A 20,083-nucleotide genomic window follows, 5' to 3' on the forward strand; every position below is an offset into this window, starting at 1 on the left:
CTTTGCTGAAATAAACACTATTTTAGTGTAGCAAATCTGTGCATGGCTCAACCATAAAAACAACCTTCACAAGTCAAAAAAATGAAATAAATCTAAGATGCCAAAGAGAAAGCAACTCAAATAGCACATAATCCTCCTATACAACCTTAGTCCTAGCTTTACCATCACTGCAATTATTCAATCTTCACAAACAAAACACCCCAGAACAGCCCTTTTAAGGTTCTATAAAAGAAGCACTGTGGAGCTTTAACAGGACATTCATTGACTTTAATGGGATGAACAGATCTACCATATCTAATAGAAATCGTTGCCTATGGCAAAAGCTGGTTTGGAATTGGATTACACATGGCACACAATGCTTTTACTGCTTCTTAGAAAACTGTAATTCAATCTATTTAGTACAGAGAAGAAACAGATAAATAAAGTCCAAATTAAAACATTTTCAGAGAGTTTTCTTTCAATAAAATGTATACTTATTTGAAAGTATAACATCTTTCAAAGAAATTCTTATAAAACTTACTTTCCTATGTAGTTTAAGCAGTAGGCCTAGAGTAAGGCTAGAAATACATGTGATAAAATAAAGAAATTACTATTAAATAAAGGTAGCAAATAAAGAAATACATGTTGGCCTATCCTGTCGTAGATGGGGCTTCTGTTTGTTGGTTCATTTTTTATGGATTAATTTTTCCATGTTCTTTGCGGTTTTTCTTTTTTTCTTTCTTTTTTTTTTTTTAAGGTACAGAAGCCCAACACCCTGAGCGCATGTCTGTGCGCACTTCAGACCAGCGGCGGCGGACTGCCAAACTCAAACATGGAGTAAAATGGGAGGGAAAAATCCTCAATTATAATATATCACGTGGACAGAGAGGAGCCTGATTTAAAAGCTCACAACTTATATCGTCTTTCGCTCCTGAGAAGGCGAGTCTTGAAGTTCCATCAGTATGGGCAGTCTTTTCTCAGACGCATCTGGACGACTGCAGCAACGGGTCATGGAGAGGTGCCCATAGATGTGCCATTCAAGTACGGACCATGCTCATCTTGGACTTCTCGTTTTCTAAACTGCTCAAGTAATAATAGACCACACTCTTGAAGTGTTTTACAAACTGTAAGAATGTAGTGAGCTGCAGATCGACTAAGACCTAGTTTAAATTTGATCGAGTAGACTAAATTGTTTACCATAGTGCGTTCAGCAATTAGCGCGCAGTCATGGTGAGAAATGTGAACGCTATGGAGTAACTTGCCACCTGCAGAGATTTCACTGTAGTCTGTCAATTGTCACAGTTTATAGTGTGTAGCTTTTAGAATATTTAAATAACAAATTAAGTGCAGCTATTTGACTATAGGAACTATGAATCAGCAACTACTTTCTCACCAACATCTTGCATTACTGTTTCTATAGACTAAAACGTAAATATGTTTGCGTAAATTTGAACGCAAAACTATTCCTCCTCTCCAAACTTTATACTTTGTTTCCTTCTGTAGTCGATGAATGCGGAGCCAATCATAGATCCCGGAGAGACAAGTTGCTCATGCGGAGTTTGCCCTTCTTCATTAACGGGATTCCCTTCGTCATCACGATCAAACGCAGCGCCAAAATCACCTCCGCCACTATATTGGGGACGTGAGAGCACGAGGCTGGCGTAAGCTTCGCACTACCGTGAAGATGAACATCCAAGTGCTGCCAGAACATAAGCTCTCATCAGTCGCCCCGCTTAAACAGTGCAATGTGGAAAAAAAGGAAGTTGAGCTGATACTGGTGAAGGACCAGAATGGGGTCCAGTACACTAGCTCGTCTGTCATCCCCAACTGCAGTGGCGGCCCCCCTGAAGATGATGAAAGGGAAACTTGGGGAAAGAAAATGGACTTTCTACTGTCTGTTATAGGCTTCGCAGTGGACTTGGCCAATGTGTGGAGATTCCCTTACTTGTGTTACAAGAATGGAGGAGGTAAGTAGACTACAGTGAAGTTGACCTTAGGTCGTTTTGTAATACATATCCATGAAGGACCTATTTCTGTTATTTTGCGAAACAAACGTTTTTAGTTTGCAATGCCTTCCAAAAATTGCCCCTGTATTCATGCAGTTAAGAGGGTGAAACTCTTTTTCCGATCTCAACAATAAAAATCCCAGGTCGTAGTTGTGAGAAATGGTTACTTAATTACATGAATGTATGTGCCATTTAAATTGATTCCCATATTAGTTACTTAGAAATCTAACATTTTTAAATGCACTCAAGTCTAGCTTCTCCAGGAACATGAATGGAAAATGGTATCCATGAATTGCATGTTTATATGAATATAGTATTATCAAGCATGGCCCCAAATCAATATTTCAATAAGATAAACTATTGAAATTATGGGGCGAATAAATGTAAATTAATGTAATATGTATAATTGAAATGTTGAGCTAGAAAATGACTTTTTGCATGCATGCCTACAACAGACGGCCATCCACTTGTTATGAAAACTGAATGTTTACTAGAAAGAGTCGTGTCCCCCTTTGGCCGCATTTCCATTCACGTGGGGGGGAAACAGACATGTTTATTGTTTTGTGCAGTGAACTCTCCTGCCAACTCTTCAACAGAGAAAATAACATTAATGCGTCATGCAACCTTCATAATCATCCCTACTCAATTCTAAGGCCATTGTTATTGTTTTTTTTTAATAATGTGTAGCCAATTAGAATGGTGGCAAATGTTATTGCTGGAATACACTACAAAAAAACTAAGCGTGGAAAGTGAAATACTTTCTTTGAAGCTCTGTTGAATTGAGTGTTTACATGGATTCCAGGATGAAACACGTTTCTAAGTGTGTTTTTTACACTATCTTAGGTGCCTTTTTGATCCCATACATTCTGTTCCTGGTCATTGCTGGGATGCCCTTATTCTACATGGAGTTAGCCTTGGGCCAGTACAACAGAGAAGGGGCCGCCACAGTCTGGAAGATATGCCCTGTGTTTAAAGGTGAGCCATCCTTCAAACCCAGCTTCTCTCTCACCTCTCAACTATGCCTGTCTCACCTCTCCAACCTGCTGCATTCCTTCCCTGCTCCTCTCTCTGCCTCTCAGCATGTCTTTCTCATTTCACCTTTCCTTTTTCCTTTGCCACGCTGCCGACAGCCTCCTCAGCTCTCCCAGATCTCCTCGACCCTTAGTGTGGTGTTCTCTCTTTTCTTGCTTCTGTTTGTGAATCAACCTGCTGCAGCACTTTTGAAGTGTGGGAGGTCAAAAGGAATATTTTGTGCAAAGCTCTAAAATAATGTCTAAATAATTGTAAAGCGCTATTATGATTCCCCTGACTGTGAAGATTGTAAACCCATTGAGCCTTATAACACCTTACCAGAGCTGACTGACATGCAGAGTGTACGTGTGAAACACTGGGAACATAATTGTATATTAAAACCAGGCCCATCTGTTGTCTTTTGAGATGCTATAGCACATTGGCTTTCAGTGGTACAGTCAAACAAAATATGGAATTGAATCCTAATTCTAGCCAGCAGGGTAACATACAGACCTGTTGTCTTGGATCCCAGGTTCCAGTTTACACCTCGTATGTGGACACATTGTGCAGTGGGTGGAATGCTTGCCCACATGTACAATACTACACACATAATAATTGCAGCGTAGGAGACACTGTATTTATCCAATGCAACCATTCTCCTCAGGTGTGGGCTATACTGTCATCATCATCGCCCTGTACGTTGGCTTCTACTACAACGTCATCATAGCCTGGTCTCTCTACTACCTGTTCTCGTCCATGACCAGCGAGCTGCCATGGCTTCACTGTAACAACAGCTGGAACAGCGAGAACTGTACTCTCCCCAAGCACTTCAACGGCTCGTTCTTGGCCAATGGGACATCCTACGCCAAGTTTAAGATCACGCCGGCGGCGGAGTACTATGAGTGAGTACCTCGGGCTTGTCTCTGACTTGTATCTCCATCTGGGCCTCTCAGGAAAGGGCTTATATAGGGTGTCAGTTTTGAACTGTGCTAAATTGAGAATAAGAAGCAATTACTTATAGAATCTTATTTATTTTTTCGGTCATTTCAGTCATTTAATTTGACAATTTCAGGACTATATCATATCCTATATCCTATATCATTAGGATTGAGAGAATAAATGTATAACATGATTTTTTTTTTTATAAAGCGCCAGATAATTGTTAAATACATATATTATATAAAAATCCATTCAATAAACACAGGTGATTTTTCTCCATCAGTCAGAATGTGTGTTCACCGTCAGCAGATTTAGCAAAAAAATAAATAATCTTATATTAGGACAAGCATCTTAATGTGTGACGGGTATGTATGACATATAAAAAATGCTTAGGCTGTTAAGTGGGTCACTATCAATAAAGCCTTTGTGCTGTACTCCCCAAATTCTTGAGTGAACCAGCCATCACCAATTGAGGCATAAAAGGCATAAAAAAAGCTTAGATTCTGCTTTTGAAGTTCACAGAAAAAAATCCCCATTCACATGCACTTCAAAGAATTGCAATTCTTCCCCCTCGCTCCTGACTCTGCAGCCCAGAGGAAACCAGTAAACAATACAGTGGTCTTATCTCTCAGCTGATTTGCAGAGTGTCAGGCACAAACAAAACACGCCAGGAGTGCGTCATATGCAGCCTATGAACAGATCAAAGACTCTGTTTCCCATATTGCCTTGCTGCACTGATGTTTCTTGTGTCGAGTTAATGAACGCATCTGAAACTCCTGTGGCATTTCTCTGTCATCTGTCACCAAAGACGTGAAATGTGAAATGAATAAAGGTAATACCTTTAGATGACCCTCTAGATGGCTCTCTTTAAATCCTCATTGGTGTTTGTGCGGTTGTTATCAACCCCTCTCAAAGGTCTTTGGTACATAGACAGCACAACGGCCATTATGTGCCCTTATAACCGTAGTTAATTGTAGACAGGCTGCACTTGTCTTGTCAATGAGAACTCTGCAGCAGACACTCTAGGACAGATACACTACTGCTCCTGATAGAATATCAAAATTCTGGTAATTTCGTTCTGAGCTGTAAGTTGGCCCTGGACAGGGTCTGGAGACATAAATCAGCCTGCTCACGTATGGTTGGCAGAATCCGTAGATAACACACTCCATGAGAGAATTGTCTCCCTCTCTCCCAGTTTTTCCAACACTACATTCTTTTCAGTTTTTCTGTGAGTAGAATATCTGAGCTATTCAAATTGATAGCACAGGTGATCGTATCGAAGAAGAGTCTTTAGGACATTGCAACTGGAGACTTTTCCAATGGGATATGCCTCAGGTCTCTTGTGATGTTCAACTCTGTCAACAAAAATTACATAGTGAGTCGTTCTAATTTCTAATACGCATTTTCCCTCTAGATCAAGACCACACAGTCTCTTAAAAACGAATCAGAATGTTGGCCTTAGGATCAGGGTGTAGCGTACCGAGGTACGCGCACACACACGTAATGCAATGTCCTACCATCACTATGGTTCACACACAATGTACTTTGATCTGTGCTGACTTATCCTCAGCTGTCCAAGGATGTGCAAAGCCCTCATTTCCTCCCCTATTTGGCCTTTATTATTGTGCTCATTGATCATCACTGCCCTGCAATCTGCCAAGTGGCTGTGAGTACTGTCATTAGAGCTTCTGGGCGTACACAGAGCAGGTGTCATTTACAATGCCATCACAGGGGCTCTGCACTGCTACACACACTAATGACAGACCAGGGCTCCCAAAAGGCAAACTGCTGAAAAGATTATGTTGAGGTCAGTGCTCAAAATGCTTTACAAAGTCAGTATGATTAAGACTAAAGACTCAGTGGTAGGAAATAATATAATCATCAATATAAGTCCTTGGAATTGAATTGTTGTTATTATGTGAATGGAACTCTTTTTTTGTTTGCAGTTGTAACAGCTGCAAATCTAATTGAGGTTAAATTAGCACAGTGTGATGGTCCTTATATTACTGTCTGAGGTTATTACATTAAATGCCTATTCAATTATCAAAAGGTTGTAACTAAGTCCTTGACAATCTTTGTCATTCTTACTTAAACAAGACTATCAATACAACAATCAATGTGGCAATGGTAGCCCTGCGATCGAAGAAGAGAAAGCCAAAAGGTAACTAATTCTGACTCTTTTCTAGGACAATGGTTTATTTTGATCGAGCTATTACACAGTTGCTAGGTTTAAGACCCCATTCAAGCATTGTGGCGCTTTTGCTCGCAAGGCATTTAACTGTTCGACTACTCCAGCTTGGCGACACTGACAGAGTATGCCGTGCCCAGTTGTGTATGTGTGATATCTGTGCCACTGCAAGCCCCTCTCTGAAAATTCAGTTGCTCCTCACATCCCACTTCCGCACAGGGCTTTCAAAAGGCCTGGCAATTGCAAAGGTAACATTTGAAAGAATTGTCAAAAGTCATCAAAAGGCTATCCTAATTTCTGAGTAATAAAAATGTGTGCCAATGAATGTACCATGATGTTGAGCTTTGCCGTGATATTAGGCCATCTTCTCAGTGTGGTACCAGTTTAGTTTTCAAGTACTTCCCTTTGTGTAGGACACTGTGACTTCAATTATAGAGGGCAGGCGTTCTGTGAGCCATTTTGAAATGAGTTGGAGATTCATACCTCTCTCTAACTGACTCAATCATGAAATCCTCTGTCTGAGTATGATCCAGCACCAGAGTGTGAAGATCTCTCACTAGGACATGCAACCATAAATCCACAATAACATGAACACAAGGGCCTCCTTGTTTCTTGCATATGTGGATGTTGAGCAAGTTCTTAACGGTGCTTCTCATATAACCTGGACTTGGAGGCCCTTTGGGTGCTCTGGATGAAAATGAGAATGATTGTGTAAGCAGAAACTGTTGGATCAACTGTCAGCCGACATGGGGAGTGATATTTTGGACTGCCAAAAGTACTTCTACCTTAGGGAATCGCTGTTTGAGGTGTTTCTCCACAACATCAGTTTGATCTCAGGTCCACCCTCGGATAAAGAGGTCCAAGAGTTGTCATTCCTCAAGAGATGAACAAAGCCTGTGCTCAAGATGCACTGTGGTTCTTTGAATGGGTGAAAGGGGACATTTTATAGAGTATTGACTTTAATTCCATCTGACACAGTAGACCTATGAATAAGCAGTATCATCGGTATTGTATTCTACTCTTGATAGCCTGGCCATTGTAGTTGTAAACTAGCTGTTTCAACATGAAAGTTGGATTGGACCTTAAGTATGTGAGCCGTCAGAGAACATCCACATGGCTCACTAGCTGTCTGTCTAGCAGGGCAGATGGTCAGGTCTCACAGGGTCAGACCACAGCTCAACACTCATGACCACTCTGCTCAACAATAATACCTAGAAAATTATCCCATTGTGTGCGTTGCTACCATAAAATTAACTGATTATTTCAGTAATCGAACAGATGACATGATTTTAGACAGTTGATAAAGGTTGGCAAACTTCAGGAAAACATCCTAAGGCTGGACTTTGGTCTGTGCCTTGCCTACTGTATGTTGCATGTCCATGGTAATCTATGTTGCCTTCCCTTGAACCAGCACAAGCCATGTACAGTGGCTGTACAGTGTACCACTACATGGTACACTGTACAGTATCAAACCATTCAATCAAGTCACATACTGTCGATTTTATAGATCCCCTACATGCTTAAGCAGTTGCATTTCATTTTATGTCAAGGACAACTTGACTTGATGGATCTGCCTCATTAAGGAGGGCCATTTGCGTAGAATCTAACAAGATTGCTTCGATTATACTCCAATTTCCCTGCAAGTGATGCAGAGCACAATTGAAAATAATATACTTTGCTGATAAAGTAAACGGTTTGCATTCTAAGTATAGTTTTTTATAAAAATACACATCATCAATCTAACTTCTATGCCTTCATAAGGTATTTGTGATGTTTCCGCATTCCATTGAGTTCCCGTTCTCGTTTTGTGTGTGGAGCAGAGATGACTTTTGCATATGCGTTGCCACTGCAATGCTTCAACAGGCTGTATCCTTCATGCATGGTGTACAGAGATGCAAACAATGTGGTGGATGGGTACTGTACATAATAGTTGACTTGGGGCCAAAAAACCTTCAGGTCGCTGATCAGGTCAGAGAGAGACAAGATAAGAGGGATTGTGTTTAGAACACCAGGGCCACGGGGACATGGATTGATGTCATGGGTAGCTTTCACAATGTGCATATCAGATATCAGATGAACCATTAGTCTTAGAGGCTCAACCCAAACAACACTTGACCTTGGCCGGTCAGAACCACAGGACTGAGTCCATCCTTTTTTGGTCTCTCTATCTCCCTCTCCCTGAAGACCTCACAACTTTGAATTTATTATCATGAGGAGATAAAAGGGTCTGTTGGATGTATTTATGAGCAGGCCGTGGTCCTTTGGGGTTTTATGTCTGGACACCGAATTCTTTTCCCTGTTTCTGTGTTATTGAGTTCATGTGTCTTTAGGCAGAGATATGGTTGTTTAGCCAGTTGTTTATATCATATTCTGATGCAAAGCCTTCCTGTAATCCCGATCGTCATCAAGGCTAGTTGGATTCCCGGCCATCACAAAGGCCCAAGAATCTCGTTGAACCCTGAAATCAGCTGTGCCTTGATGAAGATGATTGTGACGATGGGTTTCTGTGGGTTTTTGTCATTTAATTTATCTAATTGAGACAGCTAAAATGTCTGTCAGTGGGAATAACCCACCCACCCGCTCCCCCTTGAGATGAGCCCTCCTTGGGTTGGAACTGCCAAACTGGCCTGATTACATATGGATGGTCAAACAAGTATGTCAGGAACTACCCTATAAGGGTGCAATGACTATTTCAAGTAGCAATCTTTCAAAGCAGAAGCATATTCCTTGTCAACGCGGTGTATAACTGTCGTCTTAACCTTTTGAAAAGATCAACTGAGCAGTGGCAGCTTCTGTGTAGCCTCAACTATTCAGCAACATGTTGACCTCTGAACCGCATTCTCCTTTTGAAGTGAGGTGCTTCATACTCAGAGCCTATGCATGTGCTGAACGTTCCTCCAATGGCCACTGGAGCTGGTGTGCCTTCGTTTTCATCTCCAGAGGCTTGGGGGAACAGTGCCCAGCAGGAAATATTTATCTTTGGACGGTGGAAACCCTATTTGTCTGGCCTCTGTAATTTATGTGACGGTGAAACACTTGAACCTTTGAACATCTCTTTAACTTACTCTAGTCAGAGCACTGGGGGCGAAATGGCTCCCAAGAGATTGTCATCATTGTTTTTATCAAAACACACGACCTGTCAAATGGTTAGACAGATTTACATGTGTGTGAGGAGAGAACAAACCCTTCCTGCACTGTACAGTACCAAGGCCCTGAATTAATCCCCTGTTCTGTCGATTTGCATAATGTAACCTTGTATTGAAATTGTATTCAGAAGTTTGATGAAATATCCTTTTTCAAGTTATTAGATATTGTTAAGAAAAAAAACATGTACGTAGGTTGTTCAAATCACCCCAGTGTTTTTGAAGCGTGCGCAAAGAGTTTGGGATAGTGGTGAGAGTGAGTTCTATCCTGAGAACACCCAGGCTCTCTCCCTGGAGCAGGTGACTGATTGTCCTCCTCTTTGCTCAGGCGTGGGCTGTGCTGTTGGCCTGGGTGGGTCCACCATGCGAAAACACCCCTCGCTCCGGACCTCCCGGCCAGGGAAAACAATTTAGCTTGAGATATATAGCCTTCCCGATGTCATCATGAGCTTTTACATATATTGAATTTATCTTTTTTATGACAGCTCTGTAAGTGAAAGAAAGCATCTGTTAGAATGTGTGGGTGAAATTGGTGTGTAAGCTTTTTATGTCCTATAATGCACGTGTGTGTGCGTGTGTGTGTTCTTCAGGCGGGGTGTGTTGCATCTCCATGAGAGCAGGGGCATCCAGGACCTGGGCTTACCCCGCTGGGAGCTCACTCTATGTCTTGTGGTTGTGGTCTTCATCCTATACTTCAGCCTGTGGAAGGGCGTTAAGTCCTCAGGCAAGGTAATCGACAACTCTCACAAACTCACACATTTACAATACATGACCTCATTCAGTTATTGTGTTAATTGTATCCATTCAATTAGCCCTCCACTTCATGCATTCATTAATTAATTCATTTGTTTATGTATTGATCGTTCCTGTGTTGTTCTCAGGTGGTGTACATCACAGCCACTATGCCCTACGTGGTGCTGTTTGTGTTGTTGATCCGAGGCATCACTCTGCCAGGTGCCATGGACGGCATACGGGCCTACCTCCACATCGACTTCAACATGCTCAATAACCCCAAGGTCAAACACACACACACAGATACAACTCTCACACTACAGTACTGTATGTCACTGCCATGGCCATGTCCAGCCTATATTTGATTGATTTTGCTGTAAGCTGTGGTGTTGCTCTTCAAAAAGCAAAGCCAAAGGTTAAATGGGGATCTTGATTGGCCACCTGTATCATGTCATGTGTATCTGTGCTTCTAGGTGTGGATCGATGCTGCCACACAGATCTTCTACTCTCTAGGAGCAGGCTTCGGGGTGCTCATCGCCTTCGCCAGCTACAACAAATTCGACAACAACTGCTACAGGTAGTTTTCCTTGTGTCGTCCTTTGAGGAGTGCCATGGCCTTCGCTAGCGTTCTGTCCCTTGTCCCCTCAGGTAAACAGACAAAGGGCCAGAGAGGGTGTGTTTGCCTGCTCTCCTAGCCAACACGAGAGCCCGCCTCAGACAGACACTAGAGCCTGAACTGGCCCCAGACCCTGGGCTCTGCTGATGAGTATCCTCTCTAATAGGTTACTGCAGACGAAATACAGGCTGCTGCAGTTGGCTCTGTTATTGCTTTGACCCGCAATCTGGCCCTAAACACACTCTACTTAATGGAGTAGGTACATCCTAATGGGTTTTTCAATGTGTGTGTGTTTGTTTGTTTGTTTGTGTGTGTGTGGTGCGTACATACATCCGAGCGTGCTTAGGTAAGTGTCGGTTCAATAGCTGGGTCTATTTTTAGTTTGATTCTTATCTCGCCCAGACTGTACCTGGCAGGTATTAGGATCTGCTGGAGGGCTTCCAAGCCTACTGTGTGTGTGTGTCTGAAGCTACACTGTGTGTGTGTGTGTGTGTGTCTGAAGCTACTGTGTGTGGGTGTGTGTCTGAAGCTACACTGTGTGTGTGTGTGTGTCTGAAGCTACACTGTGTGTGTGTGTGTGTCTGAAGCTACACTGTGTGTGTGTGTGTCTGAAGCTACACTGTGTGTGTGTGTCTGAAGCTACACTGTGTGTGTGTGTGTGTCTGAAGCTACACTGTGTGTGTGTGTGTGTGTGTGTCTGAAGCTACACTGTGTGTGTGTGTGTGTCTGAAGCTACACTGTGTGTGTGTGTCTGAAGCTACACTGTGTGTGGGTGTCTGAAGCTACTGTGTGTGTGTGTGTGTGTCTGAAGCTTCTGTGTGTGTGTGTGTGTGTGTGTGTGTGTGTGTGTGTCTGAAGCTTCTGTGTGTGTGTGTCTGAAGCTTCTGTGTGTGTGTGTCTGAAGCTTCTGTGCATCGGCCGAGCCCAGAGGACAACACATGCGAGTGTGACGCCCACCGGTACTGTTTGTTGGGCAAAGTGCCAAACCCTCCTCCGCTTCCTCCCCCTGTACCTCCCTCCGCCGCCCACTTCCCCTCACCACCCCTCTGACAGAGGGGACCTGTGGAGTGATGGCAGGTGGTATTTACATTAACGCTGTCCCCATGGGGGACCTTGACTAGGTGAAAGATCAACGGTTTCAGCAACATGCTCGCCTGGTAAACATTGCAGCAGTGCATGTACTTTACAGCACCATTTGGACAGGCTCTGCCAGGGTTGTCTGACACACTACAATGCTTCTCTATTGACTTAATTGTTCCCACCGGCGTTATTACACACAGATGCTGGGAGTTAGCACCTAAGCAAGCGAAGCGACACTTGCATTGTCAGTCCAACTGCATTGTTGCTATGCTGCTGAAGGTCTTGATGTGTTTGAGGGTGGTTACTTCTGGAGCCGGCGCTTGAATGAGGATTTTGTAAAAGTTGGCTGCTACACTACCTCACAAGGTCCAGAAATCTTGCAGAACAAGAATCTGGCAGACGGAGGGAAATGGAATGGGGGCGCGGGAGGGTCTTGGGTTGGTTCAGGTTATGCTATAAAACAGAGCTCCGTTGTCCTGTAACCACCAGTTAGACTGTTGTTTGTGTGGTAATTGAACACAAAAGCTCCACTGACATTGGAGAGAACACTGCCTGGGTTCCCTATTACAGAGAGAGCAAGGGGTCGCCATTGTCTGTGAGACAAAACCTGAGGAAACTAACCAGAACGGGCTTACAGTAAAAACGTCTGTGGATTTTTTGTGGTTATAGGTAGAAGAATGTCTTTGAATTTCACCATGGGTAATAAAAGTCAAAAAGACAAACTGTTTAAGTGTTATGTTGTCATAAAGAAATGTCACTATCATGTTACGCGAAGGTTTATAGAACTTTTGTGTGTGTGTGGGTGGGGATGTGTGTGTGTGTGGGTGGGGATGTGTGTGTGTGTGGATGTGTGTGTGTGTGTTTCGTCCATACAGGGATGCTCTCCTGACCAGTACAGTGAACTGTGTCACCAGCTTCTTCTCAGGGTTTGCCATCTTTTCTGTGCTGGGTTACATGGCTGACAAACATGGCGTGAAAATAGAGGACGTAGCCACAGATGGTCAGTACACACACACACATACACACACACACGCGTACTTTAATGAACATCCGTTCAGTCAGCACAGAGTGAACAGAATGTCGGGTGGTTGCCACAGTTGCTTAAAGACTTTCAAATGGAAAATGATAGGTTTCCAACAACTGTTTTGAATGAAACCTTTTCAGCGATCCATGTAAATATTGACTGCAGAGAGCAGATTGGCAGCGATACAAAAACATTTGGATTTGGGGAAAATTGGAATAACTTCCTTTAGTATGGCTGCTCTCATTTTTTGTTGATCTCTCCTGCCACCTCAACTACAACTCAACAGCCTGGAGCTGATGAGAGAGGAGATAACGCTGTGTCTGTAACACCTCTCTTTTGAACCTGTTTCAACATTCCTCCACTACGCTCTTGTTTCTTAATGTTTACAACTTGCTCATTATGTCAAGTGCAGGACAAGCAGTCAGTTTTATTGTATCATGTTATACAACAATGTTGTTTTATGTGCATGTGAATCCAGGGGCAGGACTGGTGTTCATTATCTACCCAGAGGCCATCTCCACTTTGCCCGGTTCTACGTTTTGGGCCATAGTATTCTTCATCATGCTGCTGACGCTGGGTATCGACAGCTCTGTGAGTCAGGCCCAGACCTCACCCCTCCCCACCTCTCCTCCCACCAGACCTCACCCTTCCCCACCTCTCCTCCCACCAGACCTCACCCCTCCCCACCCTCTACTCCCTCCAGACCTCACCCCTCCCCAAATCTCCTCCCTCCAGACCACACCCCTCCCCACCTCTCCTCCCACCAAGACTAGCTGCCATATTTGAATGTGCTTGCAATCGATTACAAACTTTGAAGATACTATTCAAGAATTCACTTCAGTCATATCTTTCACCCTTCACCACGGTTAGAATGTGGGAACTCAGGAAAACATCTCAGAGAATGAAAATGTTCCTTATTAAATATTTGTTTGACACAAAGTGGCCCTTTTACTCTAAATCAAAGTGAGATGTCAAAGGCACACACAATGTTGCAAAATGTTGAGGTTTGGAGCAAGCGACTCTTGCAGGAGAGTTTAAACAGCAGGGAACAGACTTGATGTTGTTTTAGGGTTCTGTGTAAAAAATCCAACTTATCATAATGTGTGTGTGTGTATGTGTATGTGGTTATGTGTGTGTGTGTGTGTGTGCATTCCAGATGGGCGGTATGGAGGCAGTAATTACAGGCCTCACTGACGACTTCAAAATCCTCAAGAGGAACAGGAAACTGTTCACCTTCGCCACTGCATTCGGCACTTTCCTGGTCGCCTTGTTCTGCATCACTAACGTCAGTCACTTCTTCTGAGTTTCTTCTTCCATGGTTTCTCTGAGAGAGCATAGATAAATAATATTAGCTACTAGCCCGAATCATTCACATGGCTTTGCTTGCTCGCATGATCAGATTAGTGAAGCCGTTGAGAACCTTATAATATATACCAGATTTTTGTTGTTTTTTGTTGAGGAGCATGACGACAAACCGAGACAGGGAGTCTGTTTCTAAGAATCCGGTTTATACACTTTCCTTCTGTATTTCATTCTTTCTTTTTCTCTCTCTTTCTCTCTCTCTGGCTCTCTCTCTCTCTCTCTCTTGCCTTTTTTCTACAGGGAGGCATCTATGTCCTTACTCTACTAGATAACTACGCAGCAGGAACCTCTATACTGTTTGCGGTGCTGATCGAAGCTATAGGGGTGTCCTGGTTTTACGGTAAGACGCCAAGTTGTCTCAGCACGTCGCTCAAACGCCATGTTGAACTGTATGGTCACTGGATGGCATGGTGTGTCGTAAAACAAACCTCTGGTCTGCTTTAAACATTTAAGACGGGTAACTTTACCTGTGCTCTGTTATAGCAGGCCCTTCCTCCCTTCCTCTCTCCCTCCACCTCGCCACCCTGACCTCCTCGTCTCCAGCTACCCCACCCTGACCTCCTCGTCTCCACCTACCCCACCCTGACCTCCTCGTCTCCAGCTACCCCACCCTGACCTCCTCGTCTCCACCTACCCCACCCTGACCTCCTCGTCTCCAGCTACCTCACCCTGACCTCCTCGTCTCCACCTACCCCACCCTGACCTCCTCGTCTCCACCTACCCCCACCCTGACCTCCTCGCCTCCAGCTACCCCACCCTGACCTCCTCGTCTCCACCTACCCCACCCTGACCTCCTCGTCTCCACCTACCCCACCCTGACCTCCTCGTCTCCACCTACCCCACCCTGACCTCCTCGTCTCCACCTACCCCACCCTGACCTCCTCGTCTCCACCTACCCCCACCCTGACCTCCTCGTCTCCACCTACCCCCACCCTGACCTCCTCGCCTCCAGCTACCCCACCCTGACCTCCTCGTCTCCACCTACCCCACCCTGACCTCCTCGTCTCCACCTACCCCACCCTGACCTCCTCGTCTCCACCTACCCCACCCTGACCTCCTCGTCTCCAGCTACCCCACCCTGACCTCCTCGTCTCCACCTACCCCACCCTGACCTTCCCCAACCGCCTGGTCACTGGAATCCTCTCTGTCCCTGAGCCCTGCAGCTATTGATGACATTAGAATGTGGTCACACAAAGCCCCCCAGCCACTGTCAGACAAACACAGGCCAAGCACATTACCGAGAGAGGGAGAGGAGTGGATGTCACACACAAGGCCTGAATGTGTATACAAGGCCTGCATGTGATATAGAAGACCTACAGTACATGTGATATGCAGTAACATGTGAGTTACCAGCAGTCTGCCTGTCTCTGTGTTCCTCTGCAGGAGTGGACCGTTTCAGTGAGGATATTGAGCGCATGATGGGCTTCAAGCCAGGTCTCTACTGGAGGCTGTGCTGGAAATTTGTCAGCCCAGCCTTCCTGCTGGTGAGGATGAGATTTGGGTTGGGAAAGAAGTATTAGACACCAAGAGGTGTTGGGGGTTGGGGATGGTTGGAGTTGCTGGAGAGCAAATGTGATATTGATGTTCTATATGCCCCTGCGTCGGTGCATGGCTTCTCTCTCTCTCTCTTGTCCCATGGTGTGTCTGAATGTATTATAATGAATTCATTTGACAAGCATTGCTGATTACTTGGGTATCAAATGAACAGAACAGCCCTTTTGAACAGACTGATTCACCTAGTGAAGGGGAGGAATCCACACGTCTTTAATTGAGGTCAAATGTGTATTCTGTGAATGAAATCCAGATGTGAATTTGTAAGGGGCAGGCTTATTGAAAGCACATGAATCAGTTTAGTGGAAACATTCATATTCCCTGAATGGTCTTTATCAACTGTAATCTAGAGTAAGTATTCTTCCCCATGGAGAATGTATAAGGCAACAGGATATGTAGTTCTCTTGATAGAAAGCTAATGTATCCTGAATATCTTTAGATCGAACCTTATGTCCAGTGAGAATTCACATTGTGTCATTTGATTCAATATGGTAGTTATGTTTCCCCAAGGTCTAAGCCAGATAAGAAAGCTCTCAGCTCAGCAGTGGAAGTCACGCTCAGGTTCAGCTTCAGTCTCTTCAGTGTGCTGACAGATTTCACTGCCACTGGCAAGTGGTAAAAACTGAATGTTTTTGGTATTAACCAGGGTCACTGACCTCCGCGTGATGGCTAACTGCTAGTGATGTGTCCGGCTCTCTGGGGCCAGAGGTGGGGTTCCCTTGCCATCTAATCGGGTGCAGGTGGGCCAGACTACTTCCCAGAACATCAGGTCAAACCCAGAGGGAAACTGAACCGCTTCACCTGCAGTCTGTTCAGCTCAACTCAATCCAATTTCACCTTTGTAATGCTGGGGGATAAACAATGGGGAATTGGTTCTGAGAGAAACAAAGGTTAGTCTGTGCCGAATTATCTCACTCTCTTTTTCCTTGTCTTTCGCCCTCTCTTTCTTTGTGTGTTTCCTCAGTTTGTGGTGGTTGCCAGCATCGTGACCTCAACTGGCCTGAATTACGATGACTATGTCTTCCCTCAGTGGTCCAACGTGGTTGGCTGGGGTGTGGCCATGTCCTCTATGCTCTTTGTCCCCATCTACGCCATCTACAAGTTTTGCAGCGTGTCAGGCACTTTCAAACAGGTCAGGCCTTAAAATAACAACCTCTTATCTGCATCAATGTATTTATTTAACGTAGAGACTAGTTCCCCTTCAGTGCCAGTTGTTGATGTAAATTTGAAGTGCAAAACCATAGCCTTGATGTTTTTGTATTTCCTGGTCAGTCCGTTCTTGAGGGACACTTCTATGTGATCTGGCTCCTTCAAAGCTCATAGAAAATCCATGATCCTAATCATCAAAGCTGAGGAATGTTTCCCTTCTTGCCCACCAGTAAACAGTGTTACGGCACAGTACCTTACCCCCTCCAACACACACACACACACACACAGACAGACACACTCTTTAGGAGTTTCCTTCTGATGGCAGCCTGTGGTAGATTCCTTCATGATCTCCATGACCGTTTTTCTTCAACTGTAATTTTGCTGGCTCAGACTGGACCCTATCCACAGTGGTTTACAGCATAATGAACCCAACTCCCCCAGCCATCAGAGTCTATACAGCTAATACGATGCTGGAGGTCACAGCACATGCAGCCCAGCTCAGTCAGAATCAGTCTAAGGCTTGACCTCTCAGCGATCTAGATGTCCCTGCCTGGGCATTTCGTAAGATTTACAGATATGAGTGACAGATAAAGGAATGGGTATTGTTTATTCAAGTTTTGTGACGATGCAATCTGCTGTGTTTCAGAGGATAGCTTACTGCATCACACCTGAACATGAACATCACCTAGTGGCCGAGGGGAACATCAGGCAGTTCACGGTAATGAATCTACTTAGGGCTGAAAGCGAGTGGACTAGACATAACTACTGCTATTGTATTATTAAATCAATAAATGGCATTCATTGTGATTAGTTACGATAGTTTAAATTCTGCTCAAATTAACTGTACCCAATCGAATTATGTTATCTTTTCAGCTTAAGCACTGGTTGGCCATCTGAAACCCAACAGGCTGCCCAACATTCCTCACTGTCAAAAATTCCATGTTGGAGCCACAGCGTTCTGGCGGCAGACATGTCTACCCATGAGCCTCCGGTCGGAGGGCGAACAGGGAGAGCCAGGCTTGAACTTTTCTCACCTCTGACCTACACTGTCCCTACCCTCCCTCACTCCCTGGCTGGCACACTGGCTTTACACATAGTTAATATCATCCATTTTTCCAACAAGCAACTTATTAGCCAAGACACACTCTGTTCAAAAGGTAACATTTTGAAGGGGTGGTTCATGGATACTTATTTTCCTTTCCATGTCAGTGTATATTTTTTATTTAAGCTGTGCTTGTTTCTGCAGAGTAAGACACTAAAGCCAAGAGAAAAAATATTGCTTGCAATGTATATTTTGACTATGATTTTTGTTTGCTCTGCTTTGTTTATACAGAGTGTGTAAGACACTGAAACCAAGAGAAAAAATTATCAATCAGAATCAGTTCACTGGGTAAGGTGTAGTACAGGATAGGGGTGGAAAATGTAATTAGCTTTTCTTTTTTTTAAGACCCTCAAGCCATAAGGATAGAAATTGAGTTTTTGTGCTGTATTTGAGATGCCAAGTAGATACAGCAAGTAATTATTGGGAGGGAAAGTCTTCATTCTTTTTAAAGCAGCTTAACTGTGTCAGTGCCTTATCAAGGAAGACACTTCAGAACCAGTTCAAGGTTACTCTTCACCACCCCTACTTAACATCTCTGCAGATCTCAACTGTGGCTTACATACGCTCCCGGTTACGACAACGGCTATTCATTCAGTTGAATGATTCCTTTTTGATCCTTGAAATTAAAGAACTTGAGGTTTACCAAGGTTATTCACCTGGGCTTGGGTTATGTGCATAGAGACATGCAGCTTTTGTCAACTGTTTTTAAAAAAGGGAACAATTTATATTTGAACTTCAATTTGTTTTGCAGTCAGGGTCATTCCAAAGCTCCATTGAAGCCTCAACAGATGGGCAGTTGTTTTTTGGTAGTATCTTATGACTCAATTATTCCATATTTCCTCTTCAAAGAAATGCGTAAAATTTTCTTCACCTTGCAAAAGCGTCTTACAGTGTGCTTTCAGGAAGAGATGTGTGGGGAAGGCCCTTTGGCAGGTTTTGTTTTCCAGAACTTCAAAAGCTTTGAGAGCAGTTCATATCTAAAATACAGTCCTATGTGTTTTACTTTCTAAGGAATGATGAAGTTACTGTTTTGATTGTTGGCCAAGGAAGAAATAGCTTGTTTATAAAAAAAAAGACTTGACTGCAGTTTTATAACAGAAAGGTTCAACTAAACAAATTACTTTTCATAACTTTTGGTTTAGTGTCGTTGCACCTTTCCAATGCTTTGTTACATGTCTATGAGGAAAATCAGTAGCTTATCCTTCAAAGAGTGTATGTGTGGTTTTGTACCGTATGCGTGTTTTTGTGTGCGTGGAGGGGTGACAAGTGATCTTATATTGCCTCAATTGTGCTATAAAAGTGTTATGTTAAATGGACAATTACATTTGTTTTTTTGTTTAGTTTTTATCTTGATTTACAGAAGATTCACCACCATTGAAGTGCCAAGTTGTTTCCTTTTCAGTATCTCTCTTCTGTTTTGTATCTATTTATTGCAATTGAGTTTAATTGGAATTTGAACCGTATATCATAAAAAAAAACTATTGGCAGGATAACAGCCACACATAAGAATTCAATAGTATATGGAAATATAAGATATGAAAAATATATAAATATATTCTTTTGTTATATATCCAATCTTGTATTTATCAAATTGTTTATAACAAAAACGTGAATGTAAAGTATTTTAAACGTAACTGTCTGCTGTTATATCACGGTGTTCGATGTAAGTAAGATAAACTATTTAGAGATGTAGTCTTCAGCGTAACCTGGGGCAATTTTGCCACGTGAATGTAGGCAAATAAGCCCTGGCTTTGCTGAACAATGTTTACAGAATACTGTGTACAATACAAACGTCCAGTTGAACGTGAGTGACAAATATCTATAAAGAAGTAAAAATATGCACACTATTATAATAAAAAGTTTCTTCTACACACACTCTCGGGGTGTATGAAGTGGTTATTGTTGGGGCCTTCAAGGGGCACACTGTCCGAGGACACCAGCAGGAGCCTGGTACAGTAGGATGTGTTGAAGCCTGGGATCAGGGAACGGGCCTTCCCTTCCTGGGAGGGAACATCCCTTCTGCAGCCTTGCCCCTAGTCACCTTCACAGACCAGAATTCACCTCTCCTCTCTGTCAGGAAGCTCTGTATTATTTTAGTTTGGTAGTGAAAGAGAAAACAGTTTGAACTCTTCTAGGAGCTACTTCCTCTGCCTTTTCATAGGGGTCTCCTCTGAACACTGGGAATTACACTGTTTGTGTTT

At 43.5% G+C, this 20,083-nt stretch overlaps 1 protein-coding gene across 3 annotated transcripts; it reads left to right on the forward strand.

Moving 5' to 3' along the window:
• The first annotated feature begins 876 nt into the window (after window positions 1-876).
• slc6a2 (solute carrier family 6 member 2) lies at window positions 877-19,750 on the forward strand. Of its 3 annotated transcripts, none has more exons than XM_067248619.1 (15): window positions 877-1,067; window positions 1,483-1,946; window positions 2,829-2,960; window positions 3,661-3,898; window positions 9,857-9,995; window positions 10,148-10,282; window positions 10,472-10,575; window positions 12,570-12,694; window positions 13,197-13,309; window positions 13,875-14,003; window positions 14,321-14,420; window positions 15,464-15,564; window positions 16,596-16,763; window positions 17,427-17,498; window positions 17,654-19,750. In XM_067248619.1, exons 2-15 carry the CDS (start codon window positions 1,664-1,666, stop codon window positions 17,675-17,677), a joined length of 1,863 nt encoding a protein of 620 aa, XP_067104720.1. In that variant the 5' UTR covers window positions 877-1,067; window positions 1,483-1,663; the 3' UTR covers window positions 17,678-19,750. The 3 variants fall into 3 exon arrangements, with proteins under 3 accessions (XP_067104720.1, XP_067104722.1, XP_067104721.1); XM_067248620.1 differs by having other exon boundaries at window positions 1,007-1,020; XM_067248621.1 differs by lacking the exons at window positions 15,464-15,564; window positions 16,596-16,763; window positions 17,427-17,498; window positions 17,654-19,750 and adding an exon at window positions 14,567-14,669.
• Window positions 19,751-20,083: the final 333 nt, after the last annotated feature.

The sequence above is a fragment of the Osmerus mordax genome, chromosome 13, assembly GCF_038355195.1.
Source record: "Osmerus mordax isolate fOsmMor3 chromosome 13, fOsmMor3.pri, whole genome shotgun sequence".
In the NCBI taxonomy this organism is placed as follows: Eukaryota; Metazoa; Chordata; class Actinopteri; order Osmeriformes; family Osmeridae; genus Osmerus; species Osmerus mordax.